General features: G+C 39.6%; 1 protein-coding gene across 2 annotated transcripts in view; it reads left to right on the forward strand.

The window, feature by feature from the left end:
* PCSK5 (proprotein convertase subtilisin/kexin type 5) overlaps nt 1–19,626 on the forward strand; it is a 441,582-nt gene that overhangs the window by 198,014 nt on the left and 223,942 nt on the right. For both annotated transcript variants that reach the window (XM_090274186.1, XM_090274185.1), the window contains exons 8-9: nt 616–828; nt 11,034–11,134. In XM_090274186.1, the coding sequence (XP_090130312.1) occupies nt 616–828; nt 11,034–11,134 (314 nt within the window). The remainder of the gene's footprint in view (nt 1–615; nt 829–11,033; nt 11,135–19,626) is intronic.

Below are 19,626 nucleotides of genomic sequence, written 5' to 3' on the forward strand. Positions count from 1 at the left end.
CTCTTAACTTTCTGGCACCCTATGATTCATATGTTGACACATTTAAAACTATCCCAGATGTTTCTAAACTCTCCTCATTTTTTTCAATTCTTGTTTCCTCCTTCTGTAATGGTTGACTGTTTCTTCCTTGTGTTCCAACTTGTTGAATTGAACCCTGGTTTCCTTTCCTTCACCATTTTTTTCATGTGAATTTTACTTCATTTCAGCCAGAATAGCCCTCATTCTTTCCCCATCCTGTTTAACTTTTTCTATCAAGTCTGTGAGCATCTTTATCACCAATGCCTTAAACTGTGCATCTGTTAAGTTCTCTATCTCCTCATCTGTTAGGTGTGCTATCTGCTGGTTTTTTAGTTGTGTCACTAGGACCTTGATCTGTTCTCCATTCTGGGCTGTACTTCTCTGTCTCCTCATCTTGACAGCTTTCTCAGATTATTTTAATTTGTAAAAGCAACTTTTTTTACCTCAAAAAACAACTTAAGTCCAGCGTGTTATTAAAATAGTATCACACCTGCAAATATTTGATTCTGCCTTGTTGGTTTTGTCTTCTCTTCATCTAGAGTCTGTGATCCTTGTCTTCCATCATTTAACTTTGTGACTTTTTCTGTGTGTGAACAGGGGCGGAGAGGCCTGGGCTCTGTTTTTGTCTGGGCATCGGGAAATGGCGGGAGGAGCAAAGACCACTGCTCCTGTGACGGCTACACCAACAGCATCTACACCATCTCCATCAGCAGCACGGCCGAAAGCGGAAAGAAGCCTTGGTACCTGGAGGAGTGTTCTTCCACCCTGGCCACTACCTATAGCAGCGGAGAGTCCTATGATAAGAAAATAGTATGTGCCATTTGCATGCCTGCCATGCTTTATTTATCTGTTTTTCACTTTGACATACAGAGGGGAAAATCACAAATTCATATGCACAAGTAATATATGAAAAAAGAAAGTCCTATTAGCTGATTACTTACTTAACACAAGTATTTGTAAATGTTACCATTTCATTGAAAAAGCCTATCCAGATCATGACATTCCAGCATTTAATAAGGCCTTAGACATGGTTAAGCTTCAGTTTTATTGAGGACAAATGAATGATCCACCTTCACCTGGGAAGTTAGTGGCAGCAAAGAGACTAGAACCTAGATCTGACTCTCAGGCCAGTGCCTTTGACCCTCTGTTCCCAGGCTGTCTTTGAGCCTTAGCTTCTGTGATTTGTTTTCCGAAGGCAGCTAATTAATTCAGAGTGAAAAACAAAGTACATAAGGAAACCCAGAATTCCATTTAAACTTAGTTATTTAACATAAACTAACCCTGTACAAAAGGTGCTTTTCTAATATTTCCTGACAAACTTTGTTGCCTGAATGAAAAACAGAGGCATCCTGTGTGATCTGCCACTTACTAACATGCCCTGCTCACCATGCAGACAGCAAAGTGACTAGGAAGAGTTCAGGTTGCAGGACTAGCCTGCAACGGTTTCATTGGGTGTTGAACTGTTTACTAGCTCGGCAACTTTAGACACATTACTTAATTTTCTGTCTTAATGCCCTTACTTGTAAAACAGGGACATGTAATAATACATTTTGTGTTGAGTTCTTACAAAGATTATGAGGAAGCAAATCAAAAGTACTTTGTGTACTGTCTGACCCATTTGTGTTCAAGAAAGGTCTAACTCTGGGGGTACCCAGCCCTGCACTGCTGACTCTGAATGTCCAACATCTTTTTACTTTGCTCTTTTCCTGATCATGGTTTTGTAAATTGTCTTGGGATTTGTCTTACTAAAGCGGAGTTACGCTGCTATACCTGTCACCTTTTAGCATTTAGCCAAGACCTTGCTTTCAGGCCTTTTCGATTCATGAAGGTTTGGATCCCTCTGCTACTGCTGCCTCTGACTTTTCCAGGCAGTGACAGGACACTCCTTATTCATGTAATTCTTTGCTCACATCCATTTGCATTGATTCCTGGTTATTATGTGATTTAATGTTTTACTCTATTTCTCAGTTACTTTTTAAGACCTTCTCTAGTCACGTTTTTCAGATTGATTTAAATGAAAGCTGCCTACCCGTATACAGATCCCGTTCGTCCCTTCTTTCTTTAGTTTCTCCACAATAATTGGAAGTACCTCCATTAATCATCAATAAACATAACTCCACGATACAGAGGGAACTATAAAAGGAGAAAATACGGACATAAGCAAGTTCTGAAGTTTCACAGCTTTCTTAATGGGAAAGTGATCTTCTGTGATGTGTTTGATACCTTCATTATGGAAATGTTATCATCTAGTGATGTTCCTTCAGCTTTCAAATATGAAGACCTTGTTTTCCAGAACTAATTGACTCTTAGGTCAATGTCCACTAGTAATGAATGGTGTCAGTCAGTTCTGCATCATGAAAATCTTGATGAAAACTCTCTGGAATAAAAGTTCTCTTCCTGTACCTCTCAAGTCTGAAGGCATTTTAAAGCAAACTCACCACTGCTTCAGATCAAATATGCCCAGCTAATCCAATTTATCCCTGTAGGGTGATCACTGGTGGGGAGAGGATGGGGAGTTCCATAACTGTCTTCCTTAAGGTAAACTTATAATCCAATGGGCAAAATATCAAAGAGGAAGTAAGGGTTGCCTGTGTCCCAAATGAACACGAGTGGGCAGAGGAACCTCAAAATTGCTACAGGATGTACTCCTTAGACCTGACCTTCCTGGTCCCTTCATCACTATTTGCTATGATTGTGTGGTAGCTTTTATGATACCAGGATGGGGTGGTCATTTAGGATTCTCCTGTGAATGGACAAATTGACCCATTCGGTGGTCCAGGATAGGGCTTGAGAGGGAAGGTAGAGGACCATGACATAATCCTTGATTCAGGTTCTGTATCTTACTTTTCCCTAGTTAGTGTTTCTGCTATCAAAACCTTTATTGACTCCTTGTGTATATTTAACATTAACTTGTTTCTACATCTTATTGAGTCTCTCCTAGTTTCATTGCAGCAACTTGTTAAGTAATGTTCTTTATCTTGCTCTCAGATTCTCTTATTTTGCCTAAATATCCAAATTACCCACAGTTGGAGAGGAAGTTTGATAGCTGTTTCAGCTATAATCTCAAGCTTCAGACTGCTCAGTGGCTAAGCAACCTTCACAGAGTTTTGGTTTCTTCATCTGTACAAGGGAGGTAAGACCAGCACCAACTTCACAGATTTTCATGAAGAAAATGAGCTGTGAAGTGTAGGTGTTTACCCAGCACCTGGCACAGAGAGCCATTCCCTAGGTCATTGTCACTTTCTGCATCCTGGGAGGCCGGGGTGGTCATTTTTCAGCTATTGTTAATAGAGGTGCTTGTTGCACCTCCATTTTACCAGTCTCTAAAAATACTGCAAATCTGTTCCCCCCGTCCCATAAGGAAAGGCACTTTGATCGTGAACATGTTAACAGTTTGAACAGGAATAGAGTTGGCAACAACATCAGCCTTTTATGGCCCAGCTGACCCCTTTTCCTTCTAGATGTCAGAATGACAAATAGTCCTGTGTTGTGCCTGGGACCTTTTCTTCATCAGGCTTTGAACCAGACACCTGTGGTCCCTCGGAGATGCCCACATCCTGTTAGTGGCATCTGTGATTGAGTGTTACAGGAATGGCAGTGTCTTCCTTTGTACTCGGGGCTCTCTTCCCTGGGTCATTCATTTTCTTTTGTCATTTGCAGCTTCTCCAGAAGGGCACACTTGTCATTCCTCATTCATAAAGCACCTTTGTGATTTGAACAAGGCAGCTGCTGAGGATCCAGAAGAGAGGAAACATCTCCTCTCTGCTTCTGGGAAAGCACTTTTGTTAAATAAATTTTACTTGTCCTCAATAAATTCCTTTTCCTGGTATGCAAGCTGGAAAATCCTACCCTGGGTTTCAAAACATAGCTAGGTCTCCATCTCTTGGTTTCCTGCCACTACTATTAGGATAATTGTGGGCCTTGGTATTCCATTCATGCTTTAATAGATCATATCAGAGACAGCCTTATATCTTACAACAGCAAACGAAGCACCCAAAATATCAAGATTATGACAATAAGAAGCTCCTCTATAAGCTAAAGAGAAGCCAGTTGAAATGACTGGTTATTATAAAACCATATTATGAAACAATGTTTTATTAACAATATTATATCCATCTTATTCCATGTTGAACATGTAACATCCTTGCCCTTCTAACGTGTGTCTGGCCTGACACATGTACATCAAATGCATTGTCTCGTTGCATCCTCAGGACACTATGCAGGAAGATCAGGTATTTTCCGTCCTTTGCAGATGAGAACATTAAAGCTGGAAAGATTAAGAGAAATACAGCTAGTAAGTGGTAGAGCCTAGATTCCAACCAAAGTCACATCGATGCCCCAAACCCATTTCATACCCATGAGCTGTCATATGCTGAGTACCTTTCAGAGATGTCCAATATAGGGCTACATGAAACATGGTGGTGTTTTTTGTTTGTTTATTTGTTTGCCTCTTTTGGGTTTTATTCACAGTGTTTTTTTTTTTTTAAGTATAAAGTATTTGGGATCTATGTGTCCATTAATTTTTAGAACTTAGCCCACTTATTTTGAATTTCATAACTCCCTCAGACGATCGGTCCTCTTGCAAAAACCTAAAGCTCTTCGCAAATCTGAGCTGCTGGTTCCTGTGGCACAGTGTCAGCGCCTGACTGCCCAAGCGGGTGTTGTTGGCTTGACGTTCGCATCCAGGCTCTGTCCTGGGAGAAGAGAGGTCTGTTAGGCCAGAAACCACTTCATTTATTGTGTCTGTTCTCAAATTTCATCTCAGAGAAGATATTCTTCCTCACCTCCTCTGCAATTGCGGCTCTTCCCTCCACCATGCTCTGCTCTTAGCCCACTGAGTTTTCTTTCTAGTGTCCTCAGAGCTACTTAACAGGAGATTACACATTTTCATATTGACTCTTTTTTCACGCTATAATGGAAACTACTTGAGGTTGAAGGCTTTGTTTTGTTCCTTCCCAGAGCCTGCGCTTAATAAATAATAGGCATAGATGACTAATCAGACACGGGGGAGGATGGAAGCTTTGGAGTTTTTATTAAGACAGAGAGGTGTTCTGTTTCTTTAAGAGATACTCCTTCTACTGATAGGTTGGTAAGAGGCAAAGGGTATTTGACAATATATTTAGTATAGAAAATTGCCTCGAGTCAGTTCTCTATCTTGCTGCATGATAAAGTTGTACATACTACCTTTCTCAGTGTCAAAGACCCTTTAAGATCAGTTTATACCCTTCACTACATCCCAAAATTTCTGCCAAGTTCTGTTTTGGAGATAAAGCTCCCCTTTCTTCCCAATCACTCCCATCATTAAATTATCTCTTTCCTTTGGGACTAGTTAAGCCTTTGCCTCTTCTTTTTTTTCCTGCAGTAATTTGGCTCAGTGATTGGAATTCGGGGGCCATGGTATTCCTCTCAGGATGGGTTTTGTGAGCCAAGGTTGAGAGAATATATGCTCAACTCAGCCCTCTCCTGATGTCATTTTCTTCATTTGTGTTCAAAACAAACTTGCTGCCTGGGGTATCTCAGGGTTGGCCTGAACCACCGATTCCATGTGGAGGAATTATCTTATTGCTTTCAGTGTTCCTTAGGAGCTACACATTTCCTTTTACAGAAACATCATGCTCCCTCTCCCAGCCTCCCCCACTACTCAATTCATTTCATTATTCAAGTGCAGCCACTACTCTATCATCTCTCTGTTTCCCCTTCTGATTTGGGAAATGTCATTACTTTTCATGAGCAAAAGACTAGCAAATCCAGATGTGTTTAGTTTGTTTGGAAGTTCGACACATACTCTCTTGAGATGTTTAAAGAGAGAAAGGAAAGTTCCTGAAAGGTTCTGATTTTGATTGTGGCCGGAAGGAGAATCACTATGCCCACTTGTTGAGTTGGGCTGGACCCCAAGTTCCACCATCATTGCTGGCAGTGGTCTGGAACCGTCGCCCTTGCTCTCACGGATGACCGTACTCTGTTACTTTTTTTCTTTTGCTGCTGTTTCAGGGTTTAATACTTCACCACTTAACATCTCTCTAGTAGCTGCACATTCTTGGGCAAGTTACTGTCTCCAAGCCTCCGTTTCCTACATTAATGACTAGTGTGTCTTCCTCGTGGGATTAGATGTAATTTTATGCACACACGCAAGCGCGCACACACTCCTATTGCACACTGCCTTGCTCATTGCAAGTTACTCATAGTGATAGCTTTAGAAAAGCCAGGGACCTGGTGAGAGCAATACGTAGTAGCTGTGAGCGGAGTTGCTCTACTTTCTTTAGCCCTTGGATTGTATATACACATATACTTGGATAATTTTTGTAGGTTGCTCTTCTAAGTGTATGTGAGTTCTGTTCGGAGGGTCAATAAAGGAGTGACCTTGAAGTCTTTCCTAATAAGAGGGAGAGTTTAAAGTGTAGACGAAATGAGTACAAAGGAGCTTGACTTTAGCAATTCAACTTAGCAAATACTGTGCCTCTGCTTTGTGCCAAGCACTGAGCGGACCTTACGGAGATGCAAAAGTGATGGGAGATAGCATCTCTCTTTAGTTATAGTAGTCTCGCATTTATTTGTAAGCAAAACCTTACTTTCGCGCTTTACATTTATAGATTCTTTTGGCAATACAGGAGTGCAATTGTGTGTGGACTTGTCAATAATGATTGAATTTTACCCCAGTCTTTGTGACTTCAGTGAACACAGAAAGCATTAATTGGTCCTCAGTTCTTTTTTATTTTGCTGTGCTTTAATAAATCAGCTTCTTCCGTTTTATTCATTGACACATTTAAGATTTCATTTCTCTGCTTATCGCTCTTAGTTGTGTCTGAAACAGCTTTTTGGGTGCATTTCTAATCCAAATGAAAATCAGCAGCAGAAACAAATTCAACCTAACAGACAGTAAAATCATTTTGTGTTTTAAAACTATCTGTTCAGTTGCTCTTTTAATAGATATGAGACAATATGGCACCTTCAAAATAAAACAGATCACAAGATCAGGGAGCTAGAAACTCTTAACTGGAAGGTTGCTATAAAGGCTTGTCACTACAGCCAAAGTCAATCTGAACTGAGATTCCCCGGAGAATTGCGTCAACAGGCAGGAATAAAAGATTCAATCAGCTCAAGTAATGAAATCTGAAATATTAGGAAATAAGAGCTTAGGATGAGAAAACGTGATGGTTCTTCTCAGAGGAGGCCGACCGGACCTGAGTAATACCCACCCCTTCTCACCATATAAAGATGGCATCCCTGACTTTGTGAAGTCCAAAAAAGCCATCTGCTACTCATCCTGGGACAGACTGAAAATCTAATTTGCTGATCAGGACAGCTTTGATCTGGCTTGGGGGCCTGGTGTCACCTCCTGTTTTCTTCACTCTGATGGACAGAAATGATATTTTCTTGAGCAATCTGAGAAGTTCTGAGGAGAAAAATTCTGTTTCTGATTTGGGAGGTGAATTGAGGGAATTTGGAGCATGCAAGATGTGCCACCGGACTTGAAACCAGATTCTGAGGCATTCTTTAAAATAGAATCTCATCTTACGGTGCTTTATTGTTCCCTTTTCACATACAGAATCCCTTGACTCCCTGCCTTATGATGTGGACCAAATGCAACTTTTCCTTTAAATTACAGTGTCAGATCTTTTATGCACGCATTATGATTAATGGGGTCACCCCATGTGGTTCCAGTTTTCGGAACATCATTTTTCTTGAAGTTGCATGCTCTTTGGTGGTCTTTGCCTTCTCTTTCTAAAGATAGACAAAAAAATTCTCTGATACCGGGGCTTCTCTTAATGATGAAAACCCTGCCTTAGATCTTTCTGGTAATTTACACCTAAATATCTTTACCACTGGCAGTAACTTCCTCTTGAAATGACCCAGCTGGAATTTCCACTTAAGGAAGTGAGGATGTTTTTGTTTCTTTTCTCTCCATTCCTTTCAACCTTCCCCCTCTCCAGCACCTTCCTGTTCCACTCCCTTTCCACCCCTGCTCACTACTCAAGTTTCTTAGTTAAAGCAGTTGGAAAAAAAATAAAAGCACAATGCTGATTTGGAATTCTGCAGGCTTGCTTATATCAATAGCGTTTACCTCTAAATTGGTGTTTATATATAAAAACACTGAGCAGCTTTTTGTTTAAGTCTATTATTAAATGTATAATATAATATAGAGGTGTCTATACCTGGTGTCTGTATATAAATGGAGCAAATTCCCATTGCAAACCCGACATCCTAAAATTTTTATTGTTCATATTTGAGGTTGGCAGGAGATGGTTATTTATTAGATTCAGAAATGCTACACACACTTGGAGTGTTTATTCTGGATTTGTTTCTGTGCATTGAAAGTGTCTGGTGCAGCTGAAGAATACGCAAAGTGAGCCAAGTGGGAAAACATCATGAAAAATCTTGAATCCAGGCACAAGTCATTGAAAAAATAGAACTTGGCAAAGGAACATGACCATGAGGGTGAGGTAAAATGGGAAGAATGCAGCAAGGCCATCTCTCAACAATAGCGTGTCTGAAAACATGGAAACAGGCTGCTTCTGGGCTGTTTATGCATTGTTTAGGGATCAGGCCTTTGGAAAATAAGACTGCAAATTTACCCATGATTTCAAATGAAATAGAAATAACCTTTTTAATGTTCCAGAAATCCCACTTCTGGATATATATCCAAAGGAGTTGAAAACAGTCTCAAAGAGATATTTGCACACCCATGTTCATTGCAGTGTTATTCACAATAGCCAAGAGGTAGAAACAACCCACATGTCTAATGACAAATAAATTAACAAAGAAAGTGTGGTGTGTATACTCTTAAACCTACGTAACTTTAACAACATACATATACAGTATTGCAAAATCCCGTGATACAGCGAAAAATCTGCGATAAATAATTAAATATATTATTTTTTAAAATCCCGCAATACAGTGAGGCCGTGATAAGTGAACCGCAATATAGCGAGGGACTACTGTATATGCAATGGAATACTATGCAGCCTAAAAAGAAGGAAATCCTACAACATAATGAGCCTTGAGGATATAATTTTAAGTGAAATAAGCCAGTCACAAAGAAAGACAAAATGCTGTATAATTCCACCCATAAGAGGTACCTAGAGTAGTCACACTCACAGAAGCACAAAATAGAAAGGTTGTTGCCAGGGTTTGGGAGGAGGAGAATGGGGAGTTACTCAATGGGTAGCGTTTCAGTCATGCAAAATGAAAAGTTCTAGAGACCTGTTGTGTGGCAGTGTGCAATAGTTAACAACACTGTGTTGTACACTTAAAAGTTGTTAAAAGGGTAAATCTGTGCAATATGATTTTTACCACAATGAAAAATAAATAAATACCTTTTCAAAGTCTACAATTAAAAATATAGAAAGTTTTTGAATGTAGAAGTGAGTAGGGCTCTGTCTACCCAGATAACTTGTAAGCATCCCAGTGTGGAGGTTCAGAAGATGTCTAGTACCATCTGTGAATCAAGAAACAATCTTCCCTGCCTCCCAAGCACGCTGTCAGGGCTCTCGCACACCTTTCAGTTACTTAGGACAAGAGTTCAAGGCTGGTCTCCTCTCTCCCATCACTGTATCTATGTGGTTCTGTACATTTTTGTTTATACCCCCACCTCTTGTGCATTGGTCCCAATCTGGTATGAATAATCTGGTAACATTAGAGGTATCAAAGGAACAAAGGAAGGACAATGAGAACCGATGGCCTCTTAGGAAGCTCAATCAGCCAGGATGTCAATCTAGATCCATAACAAATAATGAAGAGTCCACTCAGGCATCCTCACATGACACTGAGGAAATGTTTAGGGGAGGATTTGCTTCTAAGGAGGTATGCAGCTCTTTCTTCCTGCGAAGATCAAGTTTCTTTCCAAGTCACCTAACCTTCAGACTCTTCTTAAAGGGTACACCTTAGAACAGCAGGACTTTGTGTTCAGCCGCCTCTATCCTCCTACGCCTTTCTGATGGCCTTTCACCTCGGTGTTCTTACCTGTAAGATGTGGGGAATAGGTTTGTCTTGATGTTGAAGAAAGCTTTACTGATGTCTCCAAAACCTGCAGTGGTACCACCAGCTCATTTCACAAGCGTCTTGCATCTCCAGTGGGAGTGATATCAGTCCCAGTGCGGCACAGGTGAATGCTTGTCAGGAAGAAGGGGTTAAAATTTTTTTAGATACGTATTACAATGGTTTGCAAAATTTTAACCCATAGTGTTTTAATTTCTCTTAAGGAGGATCTGAATATAATTTTTTTTCCTTAGTGAAACAGTCATGAAACAAAGGGTGAGAAGCACCAACCACGTGGATGGGAATGTTACTGAGCCACAGCTGAAGTGAACTGGAGTCAAACCAACAGGGCAAAAATTGATCTAGTTCTCACATTTTGATTAAAGAAAATAGAGAAATAGCTAATTTCCTTCTATAATATGCAGGCATGCCACACTTAGGGCTGTAATTTCATATCAGGCACACTGGGTTGAATCTGGTGTTTTAGTATTTGTGTTAGATCTTTGAGAAATCCTTGGTTCTTCCATGTAACATTGCTATGAATTCTAAGGAGTCCATAAACAAATGTTCCTTCTGTGGCAGAGCACACCTTTTGCTTAAAATCTGCGGCTCCCCCAGTGTAGCAGTTCTGAGAAGGCAGGGGATAGGCTGTGTGCTTTTATTCCTTATGCTGCCAATGTCTAACTCAGTGTCTGGTTGCTGCTGCAACATGTCTGGATTCTTAAAACTGGTGGGGTAATGAAAGAATGTTAGCTTTAACTACAGCTGGGACTAGGGTGAGGCAAGTGGGGTGTCTAGGGCGTAAAATTAAGGAGAAACTTGCCCAACCCTTAGTCCAATTTCCAAACCCTTCCCTTTTCAAAGTTGATTTACACCAGCGATTCTCTGAAAGTCAAAGGGCCATAGGAGCGCTGGAACAAGGAATTTAAAACAACTATGTCAACACCCCTCCATTCCACTTTTATGAGTAAATTTCTTTCTACTTGCATATGATTCACGTTGACTGGAAAGCCCTAAAATTTCTCCCTTCTGTCTTCTAGATCACTACGGATCTGAGGCAGCGGTGCACGGACAACCACACTGGGACCTCAGCCTCGGCCCCCATGGCTGCAGGCATCATTGCACTGGCCCTGGAAGCCAAGTAAGCCTTTCTCTCCATCTGTCTGCACTGACGACAGCCCCTTATCTCAAGGACAACTACCCCTTCCCTAGTATATAACCCCTAGCACAATAACCCAGAATATAATCTTCCCAGTCCCAACTTGAAAACTTCAAAGATTAAGGCTTTAAATTTTTTTTCCTATATTAAGGAAAAAGGCAACTTTTTTTTGTTTTTTTGTTTTTATACTCCCTAAAAAAAACAAACTGTGTCATTACTTTATCATGGAGTCATGTGCAAGCATGCCAGTTGGCTCCAACACTCGTGCCTTGTTGAGGTTTTCATTCTAGTCTGGGAATGTTCCTGGGAGTCTCAGAGTGGTCAGGACTGCCCACTTCTGGGCCCTCTCCCTACAGAACAGTGAGGCCACTCAGATTCCATGACAACAGTACTGTCACAGACTCATTCTGGGGGACAGAATAGTTCAAGGTTATATGACAGGAGCCCAGGAAATAGGACAACCCACTTATACCTTACATCCTGTGTAATATAGTCAAATTCTGTGTCTAAAGATCCCTTTGAAAAGTCCCCTTAGGTTATTTACAATGCATCCCATCTCTTCTTTCTCTAAGCATCAATAGATCAATTTTCTTGAACTCTTTGGAAACCCAATGTAAATCTACACTCTCTTACTCTCAATTTCAAAATCCAAATGCCGAGAAAATTGAAAGTTCTTTTGCAAAATTAACACCAAAACTCATTTAATGGCAACGCTTGTCCTGATTTGATTTGAGGCTATTGACAGTCTTTATTTATTGTGAAAATGCCTATGTTTCACTGCAGAAATATTAACATATTTGATTACGAGGTGCTGGCTCAGAACCCATTGGAAGTTTGTGTAGTATGTGCTTTAGACGAAGTATCTGAAAAAAATTTGAATTTTAAATACATTTGGTGCAAGTACATTAAAAAAGGGGTTGTAGGCCTGTAGTCTAAGGCCCTCCTTACAAGACAATCATAACAGAAAGGAATTGAAGTAATGACGTAAGTGTTTTTCCAAAAATAGCCTTATACCCAGCCCTAAGGAGGAATGGAAAGATGTAGAACAATAGCAGGTACCAGGGAAAGAATACAAGAATCCTAACTATACTCAGGTATTACAGCACAAAGGTACTTTTCTTCTTGGTACACAGGTGACCTCGCAACATTTACAGCTGCCTCTCTGTAAGGCAGGGGACTTAAGTGAAGGCAGTTGGGCATTAATGTAATATGGATACAATGAATTGCTAAGCCATGTAACTCCTTGGACTGAGATAGGTAGACCAACACAGGCTTTGGAAATGGGCTATCTATCTTATCTTAGCCCATTGGGCTGCTACAACAAAATATCATAAACTAAGTCGCTTACACACAACAAACATTTATTTATCATGGTTGTAGAGGCTGGAAAGTTCAAGACCAAGCAGCCAGGAGTGTCTGCTGAGAACCTGCTTTGTAGATGGCTTCACATTACAGAAGGAAGGGGGCATTGGGTGTTAGTCTTCAACACATGGATTGGGGAGCACAAATATTTAGACCATAGCAGGTGTCATATCATTTGACTCCCGTGAATGTTTGGATTTCTTTCTTTTTGACAAGGTTAAATATTAAAACATTTCAACATATCTTTTCAAGTGTTAAAAAAGTTTGGGTTTAGCAAGGAACTGGCTCTTATCCTATTAAAGTCTCACTTTACAACTTTTCACTGAACTGTTCTGACAGAAATCTTAAATGTCTGTGTTTTTAATTTGGTTATTGTAAACTGGTATTTTAAAAAATATCTCATCTTCATTCTGAAATTCTAGATTGCTTTTGTGGAATATTTTCCTGTCCACAAAATATTGAAGGAAAAAAATCAGGAATTCTTCCTGCACTTCCCCATACCCTCTGCCCCAAAAGGCTATAATCTCAAACTTGGCAATTTAGTACCATAACTGTGGCTATATGATACTCAGTTCCTTGAGATATTACTATAACACCAATTTTTTTTGTAATTATTTTAACTACTATTTAAGTTGCAATGAAAAATTTTTACTCTGTTCCTCCAATGTCCCACTCACTTGGATAAGATCATGTTGGGGCTGGGAACTCTGACAGGCTGCATCTGTTTTCTTTTCTCTTGCTTTTTAGCATTTTTTAAGATTGGTTTTTGCCAAAACTGTGATGGGTGGAAAGAAGGTCCCGAGATAAAGTTACCTGGAAAATCCACTGCATTTTAAGATTTTAAATAGTCAAGTTTGACTGTGGAGCCAAAGTACATGGTAACTCATCTGATAGAATGAGAAACAATAAACCTTTACTCATAACTCCATTGGTTTGTGCTACAGGCGAATCTTTGCCTATTCTGAACCTGTAAATTAGGGGAAAGAGGTTGGAAAACTAAGAATGGGTCAGGCATTGGTGTTACTACACTAGGATCAGTAAGCAGTGGGCCTCCGGCATGAGTAAAAAGGATATGGAACTAATAGATTGGAGCAAGGCTGTCACAGAACAGTGTACAAAGGTTATGGTTGTTCTACAGCTAAGTCTAACGCTGGCAAAGATGCTTTACCCAGTCACCTAGTCCCCACCCCTGCCAACCTCCTTTTACACTATAGAACTTCTCAACAACACTTGAACCGTGGCATTTTTAGCTTCAACCTTGACTCTCACGAGATGTACAACCTGATCTACAAGATACTGCCTTGTAAGGAGAGAGGTGAGCAAGCCACAGCTGGCCGGAATCATGGCTCAGGACACTGCCAGCACCTCAGATATGCACCTCTGCTCAGGTCACATGACTCAGTGAATGAGGGTGAGAGTTCAGGTGAAAAGCTGCAGGCAGGAGCTGCCAGCCCCAGTTAACTGTGTGTCCCAGCTATCTTTCCACAAGGAGAAATGCATTGTTTCTCCTAATACCACTAGGTTACAGAATTTTATCAGGGGAAACACCCACATCCACAGCTTCCCCCAGCCTTTGTGTCCCCAGGTGTTTGCCTGCCCTAGTCAATTTGCCTGGGTCATGAAATTATGGGTCCTACCCAGGATGCATTGCAACCATCGACCTCTCTGCCATTCTATATTTCTTCTTGCCCTCCTAAGGTGGGAGCTTTTCCAAAAACACCTTCTTAGGAAACTAAGAAAAAAGAAAACAAACATAGAAACAGATAAGCTTCAAGTATCCAGATCTGTTATCTGGATTCAAGAAAAGATTGGTCATGAATGACCTCTGCTGTGACATCTGCTAGGAATCCCAGGCCATCCTTTTCCTATGGGGCCTGCAAGGACATGGGTTGCAACAAACTCCACTGTAACACACCCTCGGATGCTGGGGTCAAAGTGTGGTGCTCCCAAGACCGGAAGCATTCTTAGTGCCTCTAAAAATCTGCCTCCTTTCCTTTTTTTGCCCGGGGTTGGAGCCATTTTAAGCTCTACAACCGTCTCTGACAGTCTAATCTGAACTTTGCCTCGTTAGTCAATTAGGCAATTTCTTCCTGTTCCCAAAGGTGTTTCCTGGGTGCAGAAAGCTCTAAATCCTTTACCCTTCTGAAAAATCATGAGCAATTTTAGAATAAGAGAAAACACTGTCATCTTAGAGGGGGAGCAAACTTTTTGTGTTGGGGTACTCTCATCACATGTGTCTTGGTTCAGAGGTTTATAGTATTTCAGGTATTTGGATTTGGGGGTAATATTCAGCTGAATGAATAAGGAATATGTAGTCAGTGATTATGAGGGAACTAATTACCACTTGGTAATGATGTGCTTTTATAGCATAACTCAAAAAGTTCAAAACAAATGAGTGGGTGCAGTTTTCTTAAAGGAAAGAAATAGTGAAACATGACTAATAGTTTTAGATGAGCTTTCTAGAAGTGTCAAGTCACATTTGTAAGGTGCCTTATGTTTCGTTGCTACTATGTATCACCAGTACTCAAGACCCGTGGAAAGGGAAAAAAGTTGCTAACAAAGGATGTTTCTTACAAAATGGTCTGTAAAGTTGAAATAACTGACATTCATAAGTGTTTAGAATCGTAAACGATGTTTTACTGAAAGTTTTCTTGATCTGAGTCTGCAACTATTAGCAATGAAAACCTATGTGAGTAGAATATTTTATATGTTAAATTATCAGCATTAGCTCAGGAAATTCAAAATTTAAGTTCACCAAAGAAACCTTTTAGCCTTGAATTGCAAATAGTCTCTCACTGGAAAATTGAATAATATTCAGCAATCACAGAATATTGCATGGTGAATGGTATGTAAAAGGGAGTTGGGTAGAAACTTCTGAAATTATTTAGGACATAGAAAGAAGATATTGATGTGAAGTATCATCCACAAATCCTTGTTTTTAAATGACCCGAAAGCCTTTTCCTCGATTTCATATCTCGGGGACACAGGGATACACCTTCCCTTGAGAACACCTAGTATATCTTGATCTAAAATTAGAAAATAAACAAATTGGGGTGGCAGCTGTTCTTCTGTACTAGAAACATACCTGGTGCCTAATAAACACCTGTCTCTGCTGTGTTATGTGGTGTGTACATACATGCACACACATTTCTAGGTAGGCTTATCTACTTTCTTATTACCTCTCTGTTTTCTCCTATTTCAAATATCCTGTTACCACTGGTGTATAAAATATACCATATCAGTATATGTAGAACAAAAGTTATAGAATACATAGAAAGTGAATATAGTTTTGATAATTTAGATGATTTCTATTATTTTACTACAGGTGTTTTATATGGATTATCTTCCAAACGAGGCTTAAACTTGTAGAGACAAAGGATTTTACTTACAGTCTTTATTTATGTGTATATAAAAATATCTGTTGCACATTTTAAAAAATGTTTTAAAGCATCATGCTAGGAGCTAAGTGAATTAGGCAGGGCATAATTCAAATATCTGCAAAATATTTCACTTGCCTTCAAAGAATCTCCTTAGAGAGGCAAATGTACACTAACAAGTGTATGTGTGCTAGTGTACATTTCCCACATGTGCAAATTATTTAAGAAAGTCAGTGAAATAGTTTGTGGGGAAAGGTAGTGGAGAATGCAGGACTCGGATGAAAATAGAGATGGTCGGCCTCCACAATCCAAAGTGGAAGATGAGTGCCATGGCTCTTTTATCTCCCGTGACACCTAAGCACAATGTTCTGAACAAGGTCAATTCTAAACAAACATGAAATCAGCCCATTTAGTCCAACCTTCTTATTTTTTGTACAAGGGACATGAAGTCAACAGATTAGTTCAATTTAATATATTATTTTTTCCTTTCAGTGTCTCTAAATGCTTAGTGACCTCCCCACACTGCCTCAACTTATCTCTCATTTACTTACCATTCTTTAGAACTGGGCTTAACCTGGGTAAAATAAAGACATGGTGTTATTCCCCCCCTTAGCTTCCCAATGTAGTTCCTTTAGCTTTGAACTTGAGTGAAAGGGATACTTCCAGAAATGGAAAGGTCAAAGTGTGAAGAATTAAGACATGTTGAGCCACAGGACGATTTACACCATTTGCTGTTGATTTCAAAAAACTATACCCAAATAGTCTCTTACTGGGGAAAATTAAACTTACCATCTGCATTTCTTATCCACCTCAAAAAAAGTCCATCTATATCAACTTTAAGTTGTTCCTATTGATCAGCCACTTTATGCCTTTTCTTCACATTTCATTGTAATTTCTCTCTTACACGGTCTATGTCCATGCAAAATATGGGGAAATGGCAAAAATACTGGGGATGCAATTCTTGTGGAAAGTTAATTTCTAGGACAGTTGAGAGGGAGTCTGGAATCTTTAACAAGGTGAGTTGAAGTCAGTAATCAAAGGGCTTCCAAGTCCTAGAACTATCTTGAAGGGAGGCCACACAAGGACTTGACAGACCTAAACATTTCTAAGTATTGTGATTAGCATCTTAGTCCTGATAGCTTGTAAACAATTCTTATCTTAATTTTTTTGTTTTAATTAAAAACACATTTCAGTATAAAATGTTCCATTAAAATTTCTCCCAAGGGCCACCACATTCATCTGTATGAAATGTTGCAGTGGGTGGGGAACACAAATACATTTGATTTTGAGGTAAAATAGCAGAGTGTTAACATCCCAACTCTTTTCTTTTAGGAGAGTTTTCTTTAGTTCATCAATACTTTTTTTTAAAGTACATGCACACAGTGAAAATACAGGCCCAGATTCTGTCTATATGACAAGGGTAAAGAAGTTATCACACGTGTTTCCTTTCACATACTCTTAGAGTTTAATAACGTTGTAGATTGGACTTAGAATTTAGTTGAGATTTCTGGCATGAATGGTTGGGATATATAGCTTGAGGAGAATTAAAATGCAATCAGGGAGGAGAGCTGAAAAGGTTTGTGAGGCAAAAACAGCACACATTTCCACTGGAGGCTGAGCGGACAGAGAAGGGATGTACTGTCCTGGAATATTCCCTATAGTGAAATAATTGTAACCAGACCCACAGAGCAGTTACCATGGGCCTTCTGCCAGGACTGTGCATGAAAATAGCTTTGTTATGTCTACATACACACAGACAATACACTGTGTCCTCTAACACTTTTCAAGTTCAAATTCTTTAGAAGCCAATTTTCACTGGACTCAACTTTGTACCTTAACTAATAGTTTAAAACAATGCAGCTTCCAGAGGTGCCCTGTATTATTGGAAAGGCCTTGGTCAACACACTCATTCACCTTGTATTATCTTGAGATTCAGCCAGTGTTTTTCATCTTCTTCCTGAGATGATGAGACTGATGTGTAGTTGAGTTGCCCGGGGACTAAACAGAGGACAGAGAGTTATTAGGCCATTGTTATCTGCTTCTTTTTGCTTAGCTGTGTTTTTTTAAAATAGATTTTTTTTCCCCTGAGAGTATTTTGCTCTTATTACTGTAATAATTAAGATTGTTTCTTAAGAGTAATTCTGTTTTTTGCAATCCCTAGAGTTCTTCCTGGTCAGATGTCATTTTCAATTGTTCTATGTTATACATTAGAATTGTCTTATGTTAAGTCATAAATTAGAAATGCTTAAAATGAGGGGTCTGGGGTGAGGACCTTTACAGTGCCCTCTGGGATGTAATTAATTTCATAGCAATGATATCATTATCCATTATATGTCGTCCTCTCTACTACCTTGACAAGAATGCTATTTCAAAGGACATCATACCTGAAAATTCAATAAACAATGATTACACTCTGAGAAAATACAAAAGGGAGGAAGCTTCTTCCAGTTTAAGTCCAGCTTTAAAAAAAAAAAAAAAAAGTATATAAGAAGGGATTTTAGAAGGAAACTCCTAATCTCATTTTCCTCACCACTGAAAGGCGTATGAAGAGAATATGGGTTTTGCTAACATAAACCTTAGATGGAATCATTCATTCATTCAGAAGACATGTATCAATGGTTGGTTTCCGTGCTACACATTGTGAATTGATTGGTGGATTGACAGAGAACTTTCATCCTATTTGGTGAGGCAATCTGTAAAAAAGCAAATGATAAGTACTAAGAAAAACATAAGTAGAATAATGGAGCTATTTTATATAGAGTGGTGTGGCAGGACCTTGTAGAGAAAGTGACATTTGAGCTGAGATCTGAGATGTGAGAAGGAGCATTGTAAGGAACTGGACTGAGCATTCCAGGGAGAGGGAGGAGCAAGTGGGGAAGACCACATAGTTGGAAGAGATTACTGGATTTGAGAAATAGAAAGATATCTATGACTAGTGTGAACTGAGGGGCTGCAAGAGTCCAGATCACATAGGGCATCCTAGTTAGTAAGCATGATAGAGATCTACCAAGTCTTTTAAGGAGGGAGACATGACTTGATTAATTTTTTTCAACTTTTTAAATCTTCGTCTGATATTTTTATTGATTTTAAAGAAAGAAAAAGAAACATCAATGTGAGATAGAAACATCCATTGGCTGCCTCCTGTACATGCCCCAATCGGGGACCTAAGCTGCAACCTTTTGGCGCACAGGACAACGCTCCAACAACTGAGCCACCTGGCCAGGGCAACTTGATTGAATTTTTTAAAGATCATTCTAGCCTCTCCTTGGAGACGTACCGACATGCATGCAAGGCAGATGAAGCATTTTGGAAGCTGGTTCAGGAGAGATTAGGGTAGCCTGATCAAGGTGATGATAAGGGGGCTAGAAGTAGATAGATCTGATGTCTGTTTTTCAGGTACAGCAAACAGAGAAAATAAGATAGTGTGTCTTAAGGGAAAGGAAAAACTCAAGGCTGAGTTCTAGTTTCTTAGCTGAATTCTTGGGTAGGTTGTGCACCATTTTTTGAAATAGATACCCTTTGTTCTTCCCATGGGATTCTGAGAATTAAAAGAAACATAACTAAGTGGGACAAGATCCATCCCTGGTTGTGCTCCCCCAGTGGTTTACTTAACTGATCCTTAGAGAATGCTTTTCACTGAGATTGTGATTGCTGTAAATGACTGTAACAGTTTACATTTTTTTTTAATAAAAAGAAAATAAAGTTATGGATTTATTTACATTATAAATTGCTCAT

The sequence above is a fragment of the Furipterus horrens genome, unplaced genomic scaffold (assembly GCF_987537825.1).
Source record: "Furipterus horrens unplaced genomic scaffold, mFurHor1.1.pri manual_scaffold_4, whole genome shotgun sequence".
Classification (NCBI taxonomy): Eukaryota; Metazoa; Chordata; class Mammalia; order Chiroptera; family Furipteridae; genus Furipterus; species Furipterus horrens.